General features: G+C 35.9%; 1 protein-coding gene across 30 annotated transcripts in view; it reads left to right on the forward strand.

Moving 5' to 3' along the window:
- Positions 1-20214, forward strand: part of CEP70 (centrosomal protein 70) — a 96798-nt gene that overhangs the window by 28732 nt on the left and 47852 nt on the right. For 20 of the 30 annotated variants that reach the window (XR_011251455.1, XR_011251469.1, XM_069564280.1 and 17 more), the window contains 2 exons: positions 8611-8780; positions 11257-11313. Coding sequence is in view for 27 of the 30 variants with exons in the window: in XM_069564280.1 (XP_069420381.1) it covers positions 8611-8780; positions 11257-11313 (227 nt within the window). In the remaining 3 variants the exon portion in view is untranslated. The remainder of the gene's footprint in view (positions 1-8610; positions 8781-11256; positions 11314-20214) is intronic. The other 10 variants (XR_011251458.1, XM_069564327.1, XM_069564331.1 and 7 more) reach the window with 1 other exon arrangement.

Consider the following 20214-nt stretch of genomic DNA (forward strand, 5'->3'; position numbering starts at 1 on the left):
GGATTGTCTCTGTGTAGTATCATGTCATTTGCAAACAATGATAGTTTTACTTCTTCTTTTTCAATTAGATTTCCTTTTATTTCTTTTTCTTCTCAGAAAGCTGTAGCTAGAACTTGGGAAACTATGTGAATTAAAGTGGTGAGAGTAGAGATCCTTTTCTTGTTCCTGATCTTAGAAAAACTAAGTTTTTCTCTCTTGAGAATGATGTTAACTATGGGTTTGTTGTATATGGCCTTTTATTATGTTGAGATAGTTTCCCTCTATGCCCACCTTCTGGAGAGTTTTTTTTTGTTGTCATAAATGGGTGCTGAATTTTGTCAGAAGTTTTTTCTGCATCTGTTGAGATGATCATGTTTTTATTCTTCAGTTTGTTAATGTGTTGTATCATACTGGTTTGCATATGTTTGTATCCCTGGGATAAATCTCACTTGATCATGATGTATGATCCTTTTAATGTGTTGTTGGATTGAGTTTGCTAGTATTTTGAGGATTTTGCATCTTGTTCATCAGTGATACTGGCCTGTAATTTTTTTTTTTTTTTTTTTTGGTGGTATGTTGTCTAGTTTTGGTTTCAGGGTAATAGTGAAATGAGCTTCCTTCCTCTGCAGTTTTTGGAAGTTTCAGGAGGATAGATGTTCACTCTTTCCTAAATGTTTGATAGAATTTGCCTGTGAAACCATCTGGTCCTGGACATTTTTTTGTTATTGGAAGTTTTCAAATCAATTTCAATTTCAGTACCTGTGGTTGGTCTGTTCATATTTTCTATTTCTTCCTGGTTCAGCCTTGAAAGTTTGTACCTTTCTAAGAATTTTTGCATTTCTTCCAGATAGTCCATTTTATCAGCATATAATTTCTTGTAGTAGTTTCTTATGATCCTTTGTAATTCTGGGCTATCAGTTGTAACTTCTTTTTCATTTCTAATTTTATTGATTTGAGCTTTCCTCCCACCCCCTTTTTTATGATGAATCTAGCTAAAGGCTTATCAACTTTATCTTTTCAAAGAACCAGCTTTTACTGTCAATGATCTTTTCTATTGCTTTCTTCATCTCTAATTCATTTATTTCTGCTCTCATCTTTATGACTTCTTTCCTTCTACCAACTTTGGGTTTTGTTCTTTCTCTAGTCGCCTTAGGTATAAGGTTAGGGTTTTATTTTAAATAATTGTATTTATTTATTTTTGGTTGCATTGGGTCTTCATTGCTGCATGTGGGCTTTCTCTGTTTGTGGCAAGCAGGGACTGTTCTTCATTGTGACACATGGGCTTCAATAGCTGCAGCATGTTTCTCAATAGTTGTGGCTTGTGGGTTCTAGAGTATGGGCTCATAATTGTGGTGCATGGACTTAGTTGCTCTGCAGCATGTGGCATCTTCCTGGACCAGGGATCAAATCTGTGTCCCCTGCATTGGCAAGTGGATTCTTATCCAGTGTACCACCAGGGAAGTCCCTGTTTGTTTGTTTATTTTTGGTTGCACTTGGTCTTCCTTGCTACAGGTGGGCTTTCTCTAGGTATGGCAAGCAGGGGCTACTCTTCTTTATGGTGCACGGGCTTCTCATGTGGTGCCTTCTCTTGTGGAGCACAGGCTTCTCCCTGTGGTGGTTTCTGTTGTTGTGGTGCACAGGCTCTAGGCACATGAACTTCAGTTGTTGCAAGTGGGCTCAGTAGTTGTGACTCACAGACCCTATGCGCTCAGTAGTTGTGGTGCACAGGCTTAGTTTCTCCACAGCATGTGGAATCTTCCCAGACTAGGGATCAAACCCATGTCCCCTGCATTGGCAGTCAGGTTCTCATCCACTGTACCACCAGGGAAATCCAGGTTAGGTTGTTTCTTGAGGTGAGGTGAGATTGATTTGCTACAGTACAATCTATTCTATTTGTGTGTTTTACAATTGTTGTTGTTGCTGTTTTACCTGTAATTGATAAAATGTTGTGGTTGGAAAAGATGCTTGATATGATTTCAGTTTTCTTAAATTTACTGAGGCTTAATTTATGGTCCAAGATGTGATCAGTGCTGGAGAATGTTCCATATGTGCTTGAAGAAAGTATATTCTGCTTTCAGATGGAATGCCCTATAAATATAAAACTATAAAGTTCATTTGGTCTAATGTATCATTTACAGCTTGTATTTCCTTATTGATTTTCTGTCTGGATGATCTATCCATTGATATAACTGGAGTGTTCAAGTCCCCCACTATTACTGTGTTACTATTGATTTCCCTTTTTATGGCTGTTAATATTTGCCTTATATATTGAGGTGCTCTTATGTTGGGTGTATATATATTTACAATTCTCAAATTTTCTTATTGGATTGATCCCTTGATCATTATGTAGTGTCCTTCCTTATCTGTGTTGGGTATTTGAGATTCTTAACATTTCCAGGTGAATTTTCCAATTCTGTTGTTGATTTCTACAAAGAAAGCCTGATGAGATTTTATTGTATGTGTGTTTCCATTTGGGGTGAACTGGCATCTTAACAATACTGAATGTTCTGATCCATGAATGTGGTATCTCTCCATTTGTTTAGGTTTTCCCTTAACTTTTTGCAACAGTGTTTAATAATTTAAGGTGCACTGGTTTTCCACGTTCCATCAGTCTTCTCTCGTAACTGTTTACTATTTCGATGGTATTGCAAGTGTTTGCATTTTCTGTTTCAGTTTCTCATTATTCATTGCTGGTTAATTTTTTCCCCTCTTTTTTTTATTGTGACAAATTATTTCCCTAACATAAAATTTACCATTTTAAAGTGTAGAGTTCAGTGGCTTTTAATACATTAACATTGTTGTACAACAATTCTCAACCATCCATCTGCAGACTTTTTTTCATCTTCCCAACTAAAACTCTATACTGGTTAAATAGTAACTGCCCATTCCTCACTCCGTGCAGCTCCTGGCAGCCATCATTCTACTTTCTGTGTCTATTGATTTGACTACTCTGGGTACCTCATATAAGTGAAGTCTTATAGTATTTATCCTTTTGTGACTGGCTTATTTTATTTAACATGATGTGTTCAAGATTCATCCATGTTGTAGCATGTGTCAGAATTTTAAGTCTGGATCCTCAGCAGGGGCCACAGGACTGGAAAAGGTCAGTTTTCATTCCAATCCCAATCCCAAAGAAAGGAAATGCCAAAGAATGCTCAAACTACCATGCATTTGCACTCATCTCACACGCTAGCAAAGTAATGCTCAAAATTCTCCAAGCCAGGCTTCAGCAGTACATGAACTGTGAACTTCCAGATGTTCAAACTGGATTTAGAAAACACAGAGGAACCAGAGATCAAATTGCCAACATCCATTGGCTCATCGAAGAAGTGAGAGAGTTCCAGAAAAACATCTACTTCTGCTTTATTGACTACACCAAAGCCTTTGACTGTGTGGATCACAATAAACTGTGGAAAATTTTGAAAGAGATGGGAATACCAGACCACCTTAGCTGCCTCCTGAGAAATCTATGCAGGTCAAGAAGCAACAGTCAGTACTGGACATGGAACAACAGATTGGTTCCAAATCGGGAAAGGAGTACATGAAGTTTGTATATGGTCACCCTGCTTATTTAATTTATATGCAGAGTATATCATGTGAAATGCTGGACTAGATGAAGCACAAGCTGGAATCAAGATTGCCGGGAGAAATATCAATAACCTCAGATATGCAGATGACACCACACTTATGGCAGAAGGCAAAGAGGAACTGAAAAGCCTCTTGATGAAAGTGAAAGAGAAGAGTGAAAAAGTTGGTTTAAAACTCAACATTCAAAAAACTAAGATCCATGGCATCTGGTCCCATCACTTCATGGTAAATAGATGGGGAAACAGTTGAAACAGTGACAGACTTTATATTTTTGGGCTCCAAAATCACTGCAGATGGTGGTGACTGCAGCCATGAAATTAAGACACTTATTCCTTGGAAGAAAAGTTATGACCAACCTAGACAGCATATTAAAAAGCAGAGACATTACTTTGCCAACAAAGGTCCATCTAGCCAAAGCTGTTTTTCCAGTAGTCATGTATGGGTGTGAGAGTTGGACTATAAAGAAAGCTGAGTGCTGAAGAATTGATGCTTTTGATGTGTAATGTTAGAGAAGACTCTTGAGAGTCCCTTGGACTGCAAGGACATCCAACGAGTCCATCCTAAAGGAGATCAGTCCTGAATGTTCATTGGAAGGTCTGATGTTGAAGCTGAAACTCCAGTACTTTGGCCACCTGATGCCAAGAACTGAGTCATTGGAAAAGACCCTGATGCTGGGAAAGATTGAAGGCAGGAGGAGAAGGGGATGACAGAGGATGAGACGGTTGGATGGCATCACCAACTCAATGGACATGAGTTTGCGTAAACTCCAGGAGTTGGTGATGGACAGGGAGGCCTGGCATGCTGCAGTCCATGGAGTCACTAAGAGTTGGACACGACTGAGCAACTGAACTGAATATTCTATTGTATGTACAATTGACTCTTATAGAACATGGTTTGAACTCTGTATGTCCACTTATGTGCAGATTGTTTTCAGTAGTAAATGATTCTGAACTCCACGATGAGTGTTGAATCCATGGATGCAGAGGAACCTTAGATACTGAGAGCAACCTATAAGTTATATGTGAATTTTTGAGGGTACCAATTGTTGGCATCCTTAACCCCTACATTATTCAAAGATCACCTGTATATACCATATTTTGTTTATTCATTCACGGTTATTCATTCTAACACTGTTCATCACTAGACACTTGGGTTGTTTCCATCGTTTGGTTTTTGTGAATAATGCTGCTGTTTATATAGACATACAAATAATCTGTTCCAGTCCCTCCTTTCAGTTCATTTTGGTGTGTGCCCAGAAGGGGATTGTTGGATTGTATTGTGGCACTAATGGTAAAGAATCCATCTACCAGTGCAGGAGACTTAAGGGATGTGGGTTTGATCTCTCAGTCAGGAAGATCCCCTGGAGGCAGGGCATGGCAACCCATTCCAGTATCACCTTGAGAATCCCCATGGATAGAGGAGCCTGGCGGGCTACAGTCTGTAGGGTCGCAAAGAGTCTGACTGAAGTGACTTGGCACATGCATGGTAATTTTATGTTTCATTTTTTGAGGAACTGCCATACTTTTTTCCATAGTGTCTGTACCATTTACATTCCCACCGTCAAAGTAAAAGATTTCCAGTTTCTCTACATTCTTAACCACACTTGTTTTCTATTTTTGTTTTGTTTTTGTTAGTAGTAGCCATCCTAATGGGTGTGAAATGGTTTCTTATTGTGGTTTTAATTTGCATTTCCCTGATGATTAGTGATGTTAAGCATCTTTTCATGTGCTTATTGGCCATTTGTGTATCTCTTTTTAAAGAAATGTCTATTCAAGTCCTTTGCCCATTTTAAAATCAGACTTATGTTTTTGTTGAGTTGTAGGAGTTATTTATTCTGAGTATTGACTCCTTATCAGAAGTATTGGGTTGGCCAAAAAATTTGTTTGGGTTTTGTTCAGGTTTTCCTGTGAGATGGTGCAGCAAAACCTGAATGAACTTTTTGGCCAGCCCAATGTTATTTGCAAATATTTTTTCTCATTTTGTGAGTTAGCATTTTATTCTATTGTTTTTCAATGCACAAAAGTTTGAATTCTAATAACGTCAAATTTATATGTTTTTTCTTTTGCTGATTATGCTTTTGATGTCATAACCAAGAAATGGTTGTCAAATCCAATGTCATGAAGCTTTTGCCTTATGTTTTCTTCTAAGAGTTTATAGTTTTAGCTCTTTAGAACTTTGATCCATTTAAAATTCATTGTTTTACATGTATACACCTAGTTTTTCCCAACATTATTTGTTGAACAGACCCTATTCTTTTCCCATTGGATGATCTTGGCATGCTTGTTGAAAATAATTTGACTGTGCATAAGCAGCATTATCTCTAAGGTATTCATTCTACTCCATTAGTCTGTATGTCTTTAATGCCAGTACCACACTGTTTTGATTACTTTGGCTTTGAAATCAGGAAATGTGAGAGCTTTAACAAGATTGATTTGGCTATGTGGGATCTCCTGAGGGTATGAACTTTAGGATGAATCCCAGCAAACTGATTCAGTACATACATACTTTTCATTACAGGTTATTACAAGATTTTGAATATAGTTCCCTGTGATATACAGTAGAACCTAGTTGTGTATCTATTTTATATTTAGTGGTCTGTATCTGCTAGTCCCAAACTCCCAATTTATTCCTCACTCCCTGCCCCTTTGGTAACCATTGGTTTGTTGTCTCTCTTTGAGTCTGTTTCCATTTTTAAAATAAGTCCATTTACATAATATTTTAGATTCCACAAATAAGTGATATCACACTATATTTGTCTTTTCTGACTTTGCTTCTTTTAGTGTGATAATTTCTGAGTCCATCCGTGTTGTTGTAGATGACATAATGTAATTCTTTTGTAAGTCTGAGTAGTGTTCGATTGTGTGTATATATATATGTATCATAATCCATTCATCTGTTGATGAACATATGTTTCCATCTCTATTTCTGCAAAAAAAGTCATTGGGATTTTGATAGAGATTGCATTAAATCTGTAGACCACTTTGTATAGTATTGACATGTTAACAATATTAAGTCTTCCAGTCTGAACACAGGATATTTTCCTAGTAATTTCTGTCTTCTGTTTCCTTCAACAACTTGTATAATAGTCAGTGTATAATTCTTTTGCCTTCTTGCTTTATTCCTTTTTTATTCTTTTTGATACTACTGTACATGGAATTGTTTTCTCAATTTTCTTTTTAAATTGTTTCTTGTTAGCGTATAGACATAAAGTTGATTTTTTTGCATTGACTTTGTTTTCTGTTACTTTCTGAATTCATTCATTCTTTTGGGTTTTTTGGTTTTTTTGGTGGACTGTAAGGTTTTCTGTGTTTTAGATCATATCATCTGGAAAGAGATAATTTTAAGCCTTTATTTCTTCTTCTTGCTTAATTGCTCTGGCTGGGACTTCCAGTACTATATAAAACAGAAATGGTGAATGCAATTATCTTTGCATGGTTCCTGATCTTAGAGGAAAGGTTTCAGTCTTTTAATGTTGAATATGATGTTTTCATAGATGGCTTTTATTATGTTGAAGTAGTTTCCTTCTGTTCCTAGTTTGAGTGTTTTTATCATGAAAGGACATTGGACTTTGTCAAATGCTTTCTCTACACTGGTTGAGATTATCGTGTGTGGGTTTTTTTTTTTTTCCTTTTATTTTGTTAATATAGTGTATTACATTTTTTTTTTTCATATGTTGAACCATTCCTGCATTCCAGGAATAATCCTACTTGGTAATGGTGTATAATCCTTTTAATATGCTGCTTAGAATTTGGTTTAATAAACTCAGTTTGTTGCATTTTTGCATCATTGTTTAAATGATGGGATATCAGTTTGTGGTTCTCTTTTGCTTGTGTTGTCTGGTTTGGGTACTAGGGTAATGCTAACCTAATAGAATGTCTTGGGAGAGATGCAGGTGATTCTTTTATATCGTGCAACCTTGAAAAATTCAGTCATTCTAGTTTTAAGTCACTTGACTATAGATCTCCTGCCTGGCTCAGGGTGGGGCTGAGGCAGAGAATAAAGTCTGGGTATATATAGCTGGTGGTTACTGAGAGATGGTATGGTACCCAGAAGCTGAGTCTCCTTTTTTCCCCTGAGGGTCTCTACGTCTGTGCAAACTTGACACTATGGGTAGGAAAACATGTGCTTAGATGTGCACCTCTTCTGAAAGTAGTGTCTTAATATTGTACAGATAGATGGGGATAGGGCTTCTCACTGAACTTTATAAAAAGTGTATTAATAATAATGATGGTGCTGCTAATGACCTTTCAAAGGACCTAGAGGGATGGAAGCCATTGTTGCTCATTTGCTTAGTTGTGTCTGACTCTTTGCAACCCCATGGACTGCAGCATGCCAGGCTTCCCTGTCCTTTACCATCTTCTGGAGCTTACTCAAACTCATGTCCATTGAGTTGGTAATGCCATCCAACCATCTCGTCCTCTCTCGTCTCCTTCTCCTCTTGCCTTCAGTCTTTCCCAGCATCAGAGTCTTTTAGGAAAACTAGGCCAGTGATATTTCACTGAAGACAAGAGAGTATTCACAATTTACATTCCCTTGCATAAATCTTGGGGGTATGTATTATTTCTTAACAAATTCCTGATTATGCTGAGTTTGCAGTCTCCCACATTACATGAATGCCTAAGTTAATTAAACCATGTGAAATCCTGAATTATCATTGATCATTTAAGAATCTTAATTTTAATTCTTGATTCTTTTCAGCATCTTTAATATTGGCCCCTTCCTGATTATCATTTTCATCTAAACCTGTATATAAACTTAGTCTTACAAAGATTGAGTTCTTTTACTTATTATGTATCCTTAAATGCATGTGAGTATAAATAATATTTTCCCCATTTTATGCTGATTTTACTTGTTACAGTTTTTGCATTTATGATGTATCATTGTTCTTGGACCTTGTACCCATTTAAAAACAGCCTCCCTACTGAAGTTCTTGAATGAGACAGCTTCATAGAAATTTTGAGGATAGCTTTTTCTACAATATTGTTAGAACAGCATGTCTTAGATGTACATATTGTAATTCATTTTTTGAAAAATTTCTTACAGGCAAAATGTGAACATTATAAGAAAAAACGAATGGAGCAACAAGAGACTATTGCTGCTTTGCAGAAGGATATCTATAGGTTAACACAGGAAGAAGAAGAACGCATTATCACTCAAAATAGGGTGTTTTCCTATCTCTGCAAAAGAGTTCCTCATACCGTCTTGGATAAACAGTAATGTTTGCTACATAAATTGATATGTAGCTAGACTCTTCATTTATTAAAAAATAGATTTCGTCTTGGGTATGGTTTTATCTGTTGAACTGGTGGAATCTTCCTCTTCTCTGCCCTTTTTTTGGTTTGTTTTAAAGTCATTAACTTGTTGAAGAAAACAGTTGGTTGTCCTGGAGAGGTACATGCTAGATTTGTCTATTTGCTTCCTTATTATGTTTTTTAATTTATTCTTCTGTCTCCTGTATTCCCTCTACACTGGAAGTTAAATCTAAATTCAGATGCAAGTATTTTTGGTGACATATTTCATAGGTGATAATTTATTCTTCTAATAATAACATATATGTTTAGTAGAGCTTCTCAGGGATGCTAAGATTGTTCAGGGGTTTAAATAGCAACAATCTGATCCTTCTATAAATTTCCCATTCTCTTCTCATCTGATGGTTTCTCTTGTTTTCAATTCTGCTATCCCTTTTCTCTCTTTTTTTCTTGCTGGAGTTCTTCCATTAAGAAAAAGCACCTTTCCTATTGGGTAGGGACTGTCTGGTTGTCCTGTATGGTTTGTTACAGGGAAGGTAAGAGCAGTGATCAGTTCCTTAATTTTAATTTTTTGGAGTAAGCAGTTAATGATCAATTGTAATAGTCTAGTTGGGAAATAACACAGATCTAAAAAGAAAGAAGAGATACTGCAGAGATGGACAGGAATTGTCTATACCAATTGACTGTAGATGTTGAAAGAAGGAGAGAAGTCAAAGATAGCCAGATTTCAAGCTAGATTTGGGGAAAGGGACAGGAGGAGTATGGATTTATCTACGAACATGTACTTAGATATCTTCTGTCAGCCACATAGAGATATCATGCCTGTTGTTTAGTTGCTAAGTTTTGTCTGATTCTTTACGACCCCGCGGCCCTCTAGTTTCCTCTGTCCATGGGATTTCCTAGGCAAGAACACTGGGGTGGGTTACAGTTTCCTTCTCCAGGGGATCTTCCTGACCCAGGGATCAAACCCACATCTCCTGCATTGCAGATGGATTCTTTACTTCTGAGCTACCAGGGAAGCCCCATCAGGCCTATAGTTAGAAAGGCCCAACTCCATAGAGCTTTAAAGTTTAGACAGAGAAAGAAAAGGCAGAAGAGAAGTTACGTTTGGGTGTCAGGCTAACTGAGGAACAAGAATGTTTGAAGGAGAGGGTGGTGAGGAGTTTTATATGCCACTTCATTGGTTTATGTTTGTCTTCCTACTGTAATTTGCTCAGCTGCTAGTTTGACACATAGTAAGTCTTCCTTAAAAGTTTATTGACGGTAGAGGTAATAGTCATTCAGAATGAATGAAGTTTATCATGTAGGAAAAATAGAAATGGGATAATAGCATTGGGGAAGGAGGGAGGTGAGAGGGTTTGTAAAATATATGAAGGAAATTAAAGCAGATTTGCAGAATAATATGAAAGCTGATATGTGTTGGGATGGGGAAAGTTGAAGGGAAAGAATAATTCAAAAAGTTACGATGTTAAAAGCACAACTGGTTGAATTAGTTCTGAAAAAAGGAGATGGATAAGTACAAGAGTGAAATACTAAAAATTCTTGCTTTAAAAAGAATAGTATGTGAAAGTGTAGTGTTATTTTATTTTTCTTTGAGGATTTTTTTAAATTAGAAAAGCACTGCATGCCTACAAACATTCAAACAATATAAAAGTATATAAAGTAATATATAATAAACCTGCTTACTTCTCCTAATTCCATATCCTGGAGGTAACCACTTTCAACAGTTTAGTTTATGTTCTTCCTCGTGTTTCACAGCAATAGTGCTGTTGACTTTTTAGGTGGGACCATTCTTCATTGTAGGGTATGATGAGCATTCATTTGTTCATTAATGAACTTTTAAGCATCTTTGCTCCCTCCCCAACTATTCAGTGTGACAACCAGTACCATCCCCCAGTTTGGGTAGTATTATCCCTCAGTTAAGAAGTCATATAGTTCATTTTCAGTACATAGACTCATATACACCTACTTTCTTTAAAAAATAGTTATACATTTGGCTATGCAACATTAATTTTTTCCTACAAATTTACATTATCTCTTCTAATGCCTCCTCATTTTCTATAATATGGATGTGCCATTATTTAACTTTTCCCTTGAAGAATGTTTAGATTGTGTCTGAGTTTTCACTCATAATGGATTGGACAACTTTGTTCATCTTAAGTGATAGCCTTGGGCAAATGTTTCTGTGGGAGTGATTGTTAAAGGTAGACCTGTTTGATCAAGGAGAATATACATTTAATATGTTGAGATTTAATGTCTGTGGTTATTTAAAAATGTATACATTAAAATTAAAATATATGGCATAGTGGGATACTTCTGGCAAAAATCACTTACATTTTTTATGAATTTGCAGATATTTATCACTATAATTTGAAATTGAATAGAGACAATAATAAATGTTCCAATACCACATTTTAAAAATAACTCATCTGTTTTCTAGGTTGCTTTGCCTTATTGATTACTATGAATCTAAAATTAGAAAATTTCATAAACAAAGGTATGACTTGTCGTATATTACAATTTTAAAAGTAATTGTCAAGTTATGAATTACAACAAAAGTTTTTATGGCCTTTTGAAACATAAAATATGCTTTGAAAATCTATGGATATGTGTATAATTTACCTAATATGTAACTATAAATTCCTTTTTATAAAGAATCTTTAAGACTGTACTTTACCACTTATGTTAAAATCCATTGTTTCATTTATATTAAAATATGTATATTTAATCATCACTAAGTATTGGTCACAGAAGAAATAGTATTTTTATTTTGTTGAGGTATTGTGATTTGTTCTGCTGGTGTCATCTAGCCACTAGATAGTTACTGAGTCTATCAACACAGTGTGTAGGATTGGATTAGCTTCCTGCCAAAGTACAGCCTAATTAATTAGTATGCAGATTTATGAGATAAAGATAAAACATTATAGTGCAAAATCAAGTATATAAATAAAGCACAGTTTTCACCTCTGATTAAAGCAGTAAGGGTAAAATTTTAAATGATGGTCTTTGACTAATCAAAAATTGCTGAAAGATATCTAAGGCCAAATAATCTAAAATACTTTAATATAAATATCTAAGGCCTTTAATATAAAGGCTATTTTGTTTCACTGTTTATAAATGGAACAGTTCTTTTAACAAATATTTATTTAAGCACCTACTTTCTGCCATGTTCTGTTTTTATCTGAATAGATAAAATAGATAAACATCAAATAACTTCAGGGAACTTCTCTTTCAAATGAAGCTGTGTTTTAAGATGGTAGACATGGTGTTAGATTCTGTAGAGATAGGAAAATGTTTTGAACATGATTCTTACCTCCTAGGAGTTTGCAGTCTAGTAAAGGAGATTAAACGTAAACACATTAATAGTTAAGAAAAATAATGTGAGACATAAGACCCTAATATATAATGTTGCAATAAAAGTAATTACTAAAAAGTGTGCAGTCGGTCAGTAATACAGGAGTTAATAACAGGAACAAATTGGTTTTGGATGGAGTAACCAGGGAAGCCATTAAAAAACAGATGGGGGTTGTGCTTGCGCTTGAATAAGTACAATTTGGGAAAGCAGAAAGGCAAAAAAAAAAAAGCTGCGTATATGCTATGAACATAAGTTCATAGATGTAAAAGGATAAGCTTTTTAATGGCAGTATAATTAAGCCAGTTTCTCTGAACTTTAAGGGATTTGTTGATATATTCATAGATAGAGGTAGTATGGAGAGCAGTCATTCCCATGGAGGACCAAGAGTAAGCTATAAATGAATAAGACATCATTGGCCTTGGAAAGAAGGAAGATACTGTTTCCTTTGATACAGAAAACCTGGGTGATGGGGTTGTAAGTATGTATACTAGGGTTCTAGCAAGAAACAGAACCAGTAGAATGTACACTCATATACAGAGAGTGAATTGTCTTAAAGAAATAGGTTCATGTGATTGTGAAGCTGGCAAGTCTGAAATCTGTGAGGCTGGCATGCAAGCTGGAGACCCAGGGAAGAGTTGATGTTGCAGTGTTGAGGCTGAAGGCAATCTGGAGACAGAATACCTCCCTTCTTGGAGGTTGTAGTCTTTTCTTCTAAGGTCTTTAACTAATTGCACAGGGCTCACCCACATTGTGAAGAGTAATCTGCTTTATTCAAAGTCTATTGATTAAATGTTTGCCACATCTAAAAAATAACCTCACAGCAGTGTTTAGACTGGTGTTTAACCAAGTATCGGGGCATCATAGTCTAGCCAAGTTCACACTAAAATGAACAGTCACAGTATGTCAGAGTGAAGAGAAGCAAAATGAAGAATTTCGTAGCTTGAGAGGTTATAGATTGGTATGCTCACAGAAAATAAAAAATGAGTAAAGCAGGTTAGGTGGGAACTGTGCCAAACTGGAGAGCTGTCTTTAAGGGGCCATTTATTATATACTCTAGCCAGTTGATGCCATGCAGTAATGTGAGCCTACTGTGGCTAAATCTGCTTTTTTGAGAAGTTAGACGGTTAGGTTTATAAATGAAATCAGATTTTTAATGTTTGCAATTAAAACTGAGTGCCCTTAAAAATATTATATGGTCCAGACTGAATATTATCTGCAACCTTTACTCTATATCTTTAGTAAATTCTAATGTAGATTCAGGAGTTGGATGACTTTTTTCCTGTAAAGGGCCAGACTATATTTTAGGCATTTTGATCTGTATAGACTCTCACAACTGCTCAACTCTGTTACAGGATGAAATCAGCCATAGACAGTAAGTGAATGAATTGACATGTCCATGTTCCATAAAACATTATTTTAAAAACCTGCTGGCTGTGGCCCACAGGCAGCAGATTGCTGACCCCCAGTCTAGTTGATGAAGAGAGCATTTGAGATTTGAAGTAAGAGTAGAGAAGATTTAGTGTAGCCATCTTTGAAATGTCTCAGGTGGAATGTGGTGTGAGAGATTGCCTCTGAAGTTATGTAAACTGGGGTCCTCTAACTAAATATAATAAAAGGATTGAGGCTGTTGCAGGTATTGTTGAATTTGGTTGTTGTGAGTTTATAGTGAACATCTGGGATTGAGGAATGAAATCTTGAGGGAAAAGAATTACTTTTTTGCTTAACAGTCCCATCATCATGAACTAACTAAAGTGAAGTACTTTGGCTTGTACAAATTATGCCTAGGTCAGATACTTGGATTGAATGTCTCCCAGTTCAGTTCAGTCGCTCAGTCATATCTGACTCTGCGAACCCATGAATTGCAGCATGCCAGGCCTCCCTGTCCGTCACCGACTCCCAGAGTCCACCCAAATCCATGTCCATTGAGTCGGAGATGCCATCCAACCATCTCATCCTCCGTTGTCCCCTTCTCCTCCTGCCCTCAATCTTTCCCAGCATCAGGGTCTTTTCAAATGAGTCAGCTCTTAAGGGAGAAAAGATATAGGAAGAAAATAGGGACTGCGTTATACACAATATTCTCACAGATGAAAAAGTAGAAGTCATTTATACTTTGCAGTGTTGAAGAGTCTGTCCTAAGGAGAGGATTTTTCATAGTTCATTAAGTGAACAAAACTTAAGTCTCTTCTAAGAGTAAATAACTTGATAGAGAGATTGTAGCAGCTTCAAGGTGGATTTTGAGATCTACTAGTAGGATATTAGGATCACCTGAAGAAGCAGGCGAACTCTTAAAAAGAGGGTGTAAGAATTAGCTGACAAGTATTATATTACTTGAAAGAAGTGAAAGAGAAGAGAAAATGAAGGAAGATGGGTTATGATTTGGAGGTCTATGTGGGATAAATAGGAGGCACAGGAGAAGGATGTATATACCTGTAGAGCTAAGGGAGCAAGACAAAGGAAGAAGACAGATGGGACATGGGCCTCTTGCAGAGGTAGAAGCACTCTGCTTAACACCCTTTTTTAAAGGCAATGTTGTCCAAAGTTTTTCTCATCTTGTAACACAGAAAGTGGTGTTTGTATACCACACTGGGGTAATTGGCTCAAGAAAATCTGGCCAGTTGTCTTGAGTGCTTGGCATATTTGTAATATCTTGGCACAGCACACCTATGGCACACCACCTGGACCCTCTACTTTAGGGCACAGGCTTGAGAAGGCCTCCAGAGAGCTTGTGAAAGGCAGTTTCTGGATACTATGGACTGGTCTTCCGTTCTGCCACCATACATGAGAAAACTCGGGGAAAGCAGAGGAAGCCGTAATCAAGGCAGCAGAAATTTGAATGCAAGTTATTAAGCAGTTGGAAGTCTTAGAACACTGCAAACATGCTACAATTTCTGAAACAGAGGAAAAGTAAGTTTTAAAATGATAGGTTCTCAGCTCTGTTACTTTACCTATTTTTCTTTAATATATCAACATAGATTACATGGAATATATTGCTAGCTTTTTCTATTAGTATTTCCCTGGCTTGGTAGATAGGATTAAAGAACCAAGAAAAGTAACATAGGAATAACAACTACAAGATTCAGATTGAGTTTCTTCTGAGATGTTAGAGACATTTGAAAAGTTACCCCAGGGAAAATAGCTCTATAATGAATTAGTAAAATAAAGTCTTCTTGTCTAATTCCATCCTTCTCTTTAGATAGAAAATTTTTAAGTGGTGTTGCAAAATGGAAGCAGGTAACTTTGAGGTTCACCTCTGATTGAACATAATTTGGATTAGGGAAGAAAATAAAATACAAGATTTCTCTAGTTTTGCTTTTTCTCTCTACCCCCAAGAAGCATAATGTTCAACACTGGGTCCTTCCTGGGGGTTCTGGAAGCCATTGGAGAAAGGGTGGGAGGAATTTGGCTGTGAGGATCCCATGTCCAAATGAGAATTGTAGATGTTTAAAATTATGTTTTGACTTCAAAAAAAATGCAAAATCTGTCAATGTAAATAAAGGACTGTAGGAAAATAAAGTGATGATTCTTTACTGAAGCTCATTTCCTTTTAGGTCTGCATAAATTTAAAATTGGTCTCCTCTACTATATATATGTGTTAGGTTTCTCTTGAGAGAACAAGATAGCCATAATGGCAGGTATTTTAGTTTCCTGGTGGCTCAGCTTCCCTGGTGGCTCAAATGATAAAGTGTCTGCCTGCAATGTGGGATACCTGGGTTCTATCCCTGGGTTGGGAAGATCTCCTGGAGAAGGAAATGGCAACCCATTCCAGTATTCTTGCCTGGAGAATCCAACAGACGGAGGAGCACGGTAGGCTACAGTCCATGGGGTCGCAAAGAGTCAGACACGACTGAGTGACTTCACATAGGAAATGATCTTGAGTACACAGGCTTTGAAGCCAGAGAGATTTCAGTTTGAATCTCATCAGTACTGCTTACTACTTGAGAGACTTTGAGCAAATTTAAATAACTCCTCTAAATGTTTCTAAATGTTCCTCACCTAATAAATTTAAATACTTTATATAATCTATCTTGTTGTTGTTTAGTCGCTAAGTCATGTCTGACTCTTGTGACCCCATGGACTGTAGCCTGCTAGGCTCCTCTGTCCATGGGATGATCCAGGCAAGATTACTGGAGTGGGTTGCCATTTATCCTTCTCCATACATCTGTCTCAGTACTTTTTATATAGAAGCTACCCAGTATCCTTATTTGGTCATGGTCATTTGTTAAAGACTAGCATGTTTTAGAAGGTCTGAGAGAGATGTTAGTACAGCTGTCTCGAATAGAAATGTAATGAAAACCACATGTATAATTTTGCATTTTTCATGTAGCCAAGTTAACAAGTAAAAAGAAACCATTGAAATACATTTTCATCTATTTAATATCTGAAATATTGCCATTTCAGCATGTCATCAGTGATATCATTGATATTTCACTTTTTTTTTTTCATTCTGAGCCATTGAAATTTGGTGTTATAGCACACCTCAATTCAAACACTAAATTTTCATCAGAGGTATTTGATCTGTATTTAGATTTCATGAAGTCTATCTCAAAAATAGACTTATATACCCAGATTGTTCTACACATACCTGAAAGTTCTCTAGCAACTAAGTCAAGTACAAAAATTTTTTCCTTTAATATTTACATCTACATTTATACAACTGACTCATCTTTTTTAGAATAATTGGTTTGACTGAATTAATGATTAAAAACTATACCCAACTTAAATTCACTACTATTTAATTCAGAAGGATGCTGCAAAATTGAAAAGCAACTCTAAATCTATCAGTAGCAACTAAAATCATATTATTAATATTAGAAAAACATGTATGAAGTCAATATTGGTTTGTATTATAAAGTTTCATTTCAGTATAAATTCTCATAACCTATTAGCTAGACACAGACATGCCTTTTTTTCTTTGGAGCTTCAAATTTTGCTTACTCATATATAGAATGATACGAGTGAGTAGGCTTCCCTGATAGCTCAGTTGGTAAAGAGTCTGCCTGCGGTGAAGGACACCCAGGTTTGATCCCTCAGTCGGGAAGATTCCCTGGAGAAGGAAATGGCAAAGCACTCCATTATTGCCTGGAAAATCCCACGGACAGAGGAGCTTGGTGGGCTGCAGTCCATGGGTCACTTGAGTCGGACACGACTTAGTGACTAAACCACCACCACACTATTTTTTGTGTTTGAGCATTTGGCAAGTACTTTTTTTTCCAAGAAAATTTTGAATTCAGGTTAACAGTATAGTTAGTCTTTGTAACTTTTCCATGACTAAACCAATAAGCATTGACAAAAAACACAAAAGATGGTTAAAGTCATTGTTTTCTGTTTGTTTCAATGGTCCTACAAACTGGCATCACATTTATATATGTGCTGTATAATTTTAACAACTGAATTCATGACATTCACAGTCTGTTTCAAAAAACTAGCAGATTTCCAATATGTCTTATACAGTATAGCAAAGCAATAAGACTGCAAAAGCAGTTTTTAAAAAATCTTAGTAAATCTAAATTTCTGATGTTACAGAACTACCTTCTGTTGTGGAAAAATGAAAAAGGTTGTTTCATGTCTTGGTGAAATTCTTCTTTGATAGATATGTAAAATTCAAAGATGTGCCATAAGTCAGATTTTTTTTTTAAAGCTTCCAGTTGTCAACATTTCTTAATAAATCTGGAGGTCCTCTGATGACAGAACATCCCCACAGTGTTAATTGAGCATTTGATTCATCTAAAAATGTAATTTTAAAAATTAAATCAGTTGCTCTTTGGTATTATAAGAAAGGTCTTGTATTCTCCAGGCAGTTGTTTGTGAGCTTAATTGAAGATCTTTCCTTTTTCTTATAAAAATGTTTTAGTTATCTTCTCATAATTTTGCAGCAAAATTTTCATAGAAAATAATGTATTTCATGTAAGAATAGTTTCTATTTTTGTGTAAGACCTCAAAATGTTTTGTTACTGGCCAAAGTTATAAGCTCAGATTTTGCTAAAAGCTTATTTTAGAAGTGTTTTTGTGTGGTTAGTTTTTATTTTGGTGACTTAGATTCTCTTTTGACTGTTGAGAGGAATTGTCTTAATGTATCTATTATGTATTTACTGAAAATACTTTCCTATCATTATCTACTTTATTATCCTAAAACATTTTTTATTTAACAACTTTTAAAAATAACTTTATTGAGAATTCACATGCCATAAAATTCACTGTTTTAAAATATATGACTGAGTAGTTTTAGAATATTCACAAATTGTGTCACCATCTCTGTAATCAATTTTAGAACATGGACGTCATCCACTGAGAAGCAGAAAACGCCATACCCATTAGTCACTCTCTGCCCTGAGCCCCTCTTTCCCTGCAGCCCCTCTTTCCCTGCAGCCCAACATCACAAAATATGCAATTCCATTTACATGAAATGTCCAGAATATGCAATCCATAAAAAAAGAAAGTAGATGAGTAGTTGCCTAGGAACTGGATTGTAGTGGAGTAGGACTCAGGGTAGAGAGTAAGGGGAAAGTAATTGCTAATGGGATGGTGTTTCTCCATGGGTGGTGAACATGTTCTAAAATTGATTGTGGAGGGACTTCCCTGGTGCTCCAGTGGTTAAGACTCCTGCTTCTAATAAAGGGTGCATGGATTTGATCCTTGGTTGGGGAAATAAAATCCCATGTGCTCCATGGCATGGCCAGAATATAAATAAAATTGATTGTGGAGATAGTGACACAACTTTATGAATATCGAAAAGTGATAGCTCAAAGAACTAATGATAGTGTCTTTTATGTTTACTGTCCATTTATATGTTTACAGTAGGCATTTTGGGGAAATGCCTACTGATGTCCTTTGCTCATTTTTAAATTGAGTTTTTTTGTCTTTTTGTCAAATTATGAGTTGTTTATTAATTGTGGATACAAGTTCTTTATCAGGTTTGCAAATATTTTACCCCATTCTGTAAATTTTCTTTTTTTTCCCCCTTAATGATGTCCTTTGAAGCTCAGAATTGTTTTACTTTTCATGAAGTCCTGTTTATCAGTTTTTTTATTTTTCTTTCATCTCTTCTGAACCAACAGCTTTTCCAGTTTGTTCTTCATCAGGAAATTTGTGACATTCTTTCAGTCTCTTTTGTTTACTGTTTCAGTTATTTTACTCTCTCAGATGTTTTCATCTCCACTTGATTTTTTAAAAAAATCTGTCCATAATTTTTAAAAGCCTTAGTTTTTATAATTAAAATGATAAATATATCAATTATGATTATATAGCTATCTCCATAAATATAGTATCAGAACAAACAGTGTTATATTGGTATCATTCTGATTGAATCAATCCATTGATCCTCACTAGACTGGTGGTGAGTTTGTATTAATATATGGTACTACAAACCACACACACACTCTGTACAACCCAGGCCACAACATTAATACCTTAACATGATGCATCAAAGTGGAAGGTAGTCCTAAACAATAAAGTTGTGTTTAACAGAAGGATATTTTACACTGCTTCACCCTTAAAATTTTAATTAAAATGAAATAGAATTAAAATGGATAGTTGTACTAGCCATATTTCAAGCACTCATTGCCTGTATGTACCTAGTGTTTACCGTCCCGGACAGCCCAGTATTAGTGTTATCGGTTTTAAAAACATTAATACTGATTTGCTAGTACTGTGTAGCTCATGCAATGTTTTGATGTCTTTTATTTACTTTTAAAACCAATTTTGTGAGGTAGATGTGATAGAAATTATCTCTGTTCTACAGATGAGAAGAAAAATTCTGAGAGACTGACTTACCCAAATAATACAACTCATTAATGAAGATGTCAGGACTTAATCAGGGCCACTAAACTTGTGGCCTTGTTCACTTATACTCTGTATTTTTTTGATATAGTTTTTTGTGATCTAAAAGTAGTGGAAGGAGAAAACAATATTCTTTTTTCATTCAACAGGTGTTTTTCTACCCCTTCTTAAGCCCTCTATTCTGGGCAGTGAGATACAGTGGTGAACAAGACAAACTTCTGGTTTGCGTGGATCTTAAATTCCAGTTAAGGCATTAGTGAACAAATG

Source organism: Ovis canadensis, chromosome 1, assembly GCF_042477335.2.
Source record: "Ovis canadensis isolate MfBH-ARS-UI-01 breed Bighorn chromosome 1, ARS-UI_OviCan_v2, whole genome shotgun sequence".
In the NCBI taxonomy this organism is placed as follows: domain Eukaryota; kingdom Metazoa; phylum Chordata; class Mammalia; order Artiodactyla; family Bovidae; genus Ovis; species Ovis canadensis.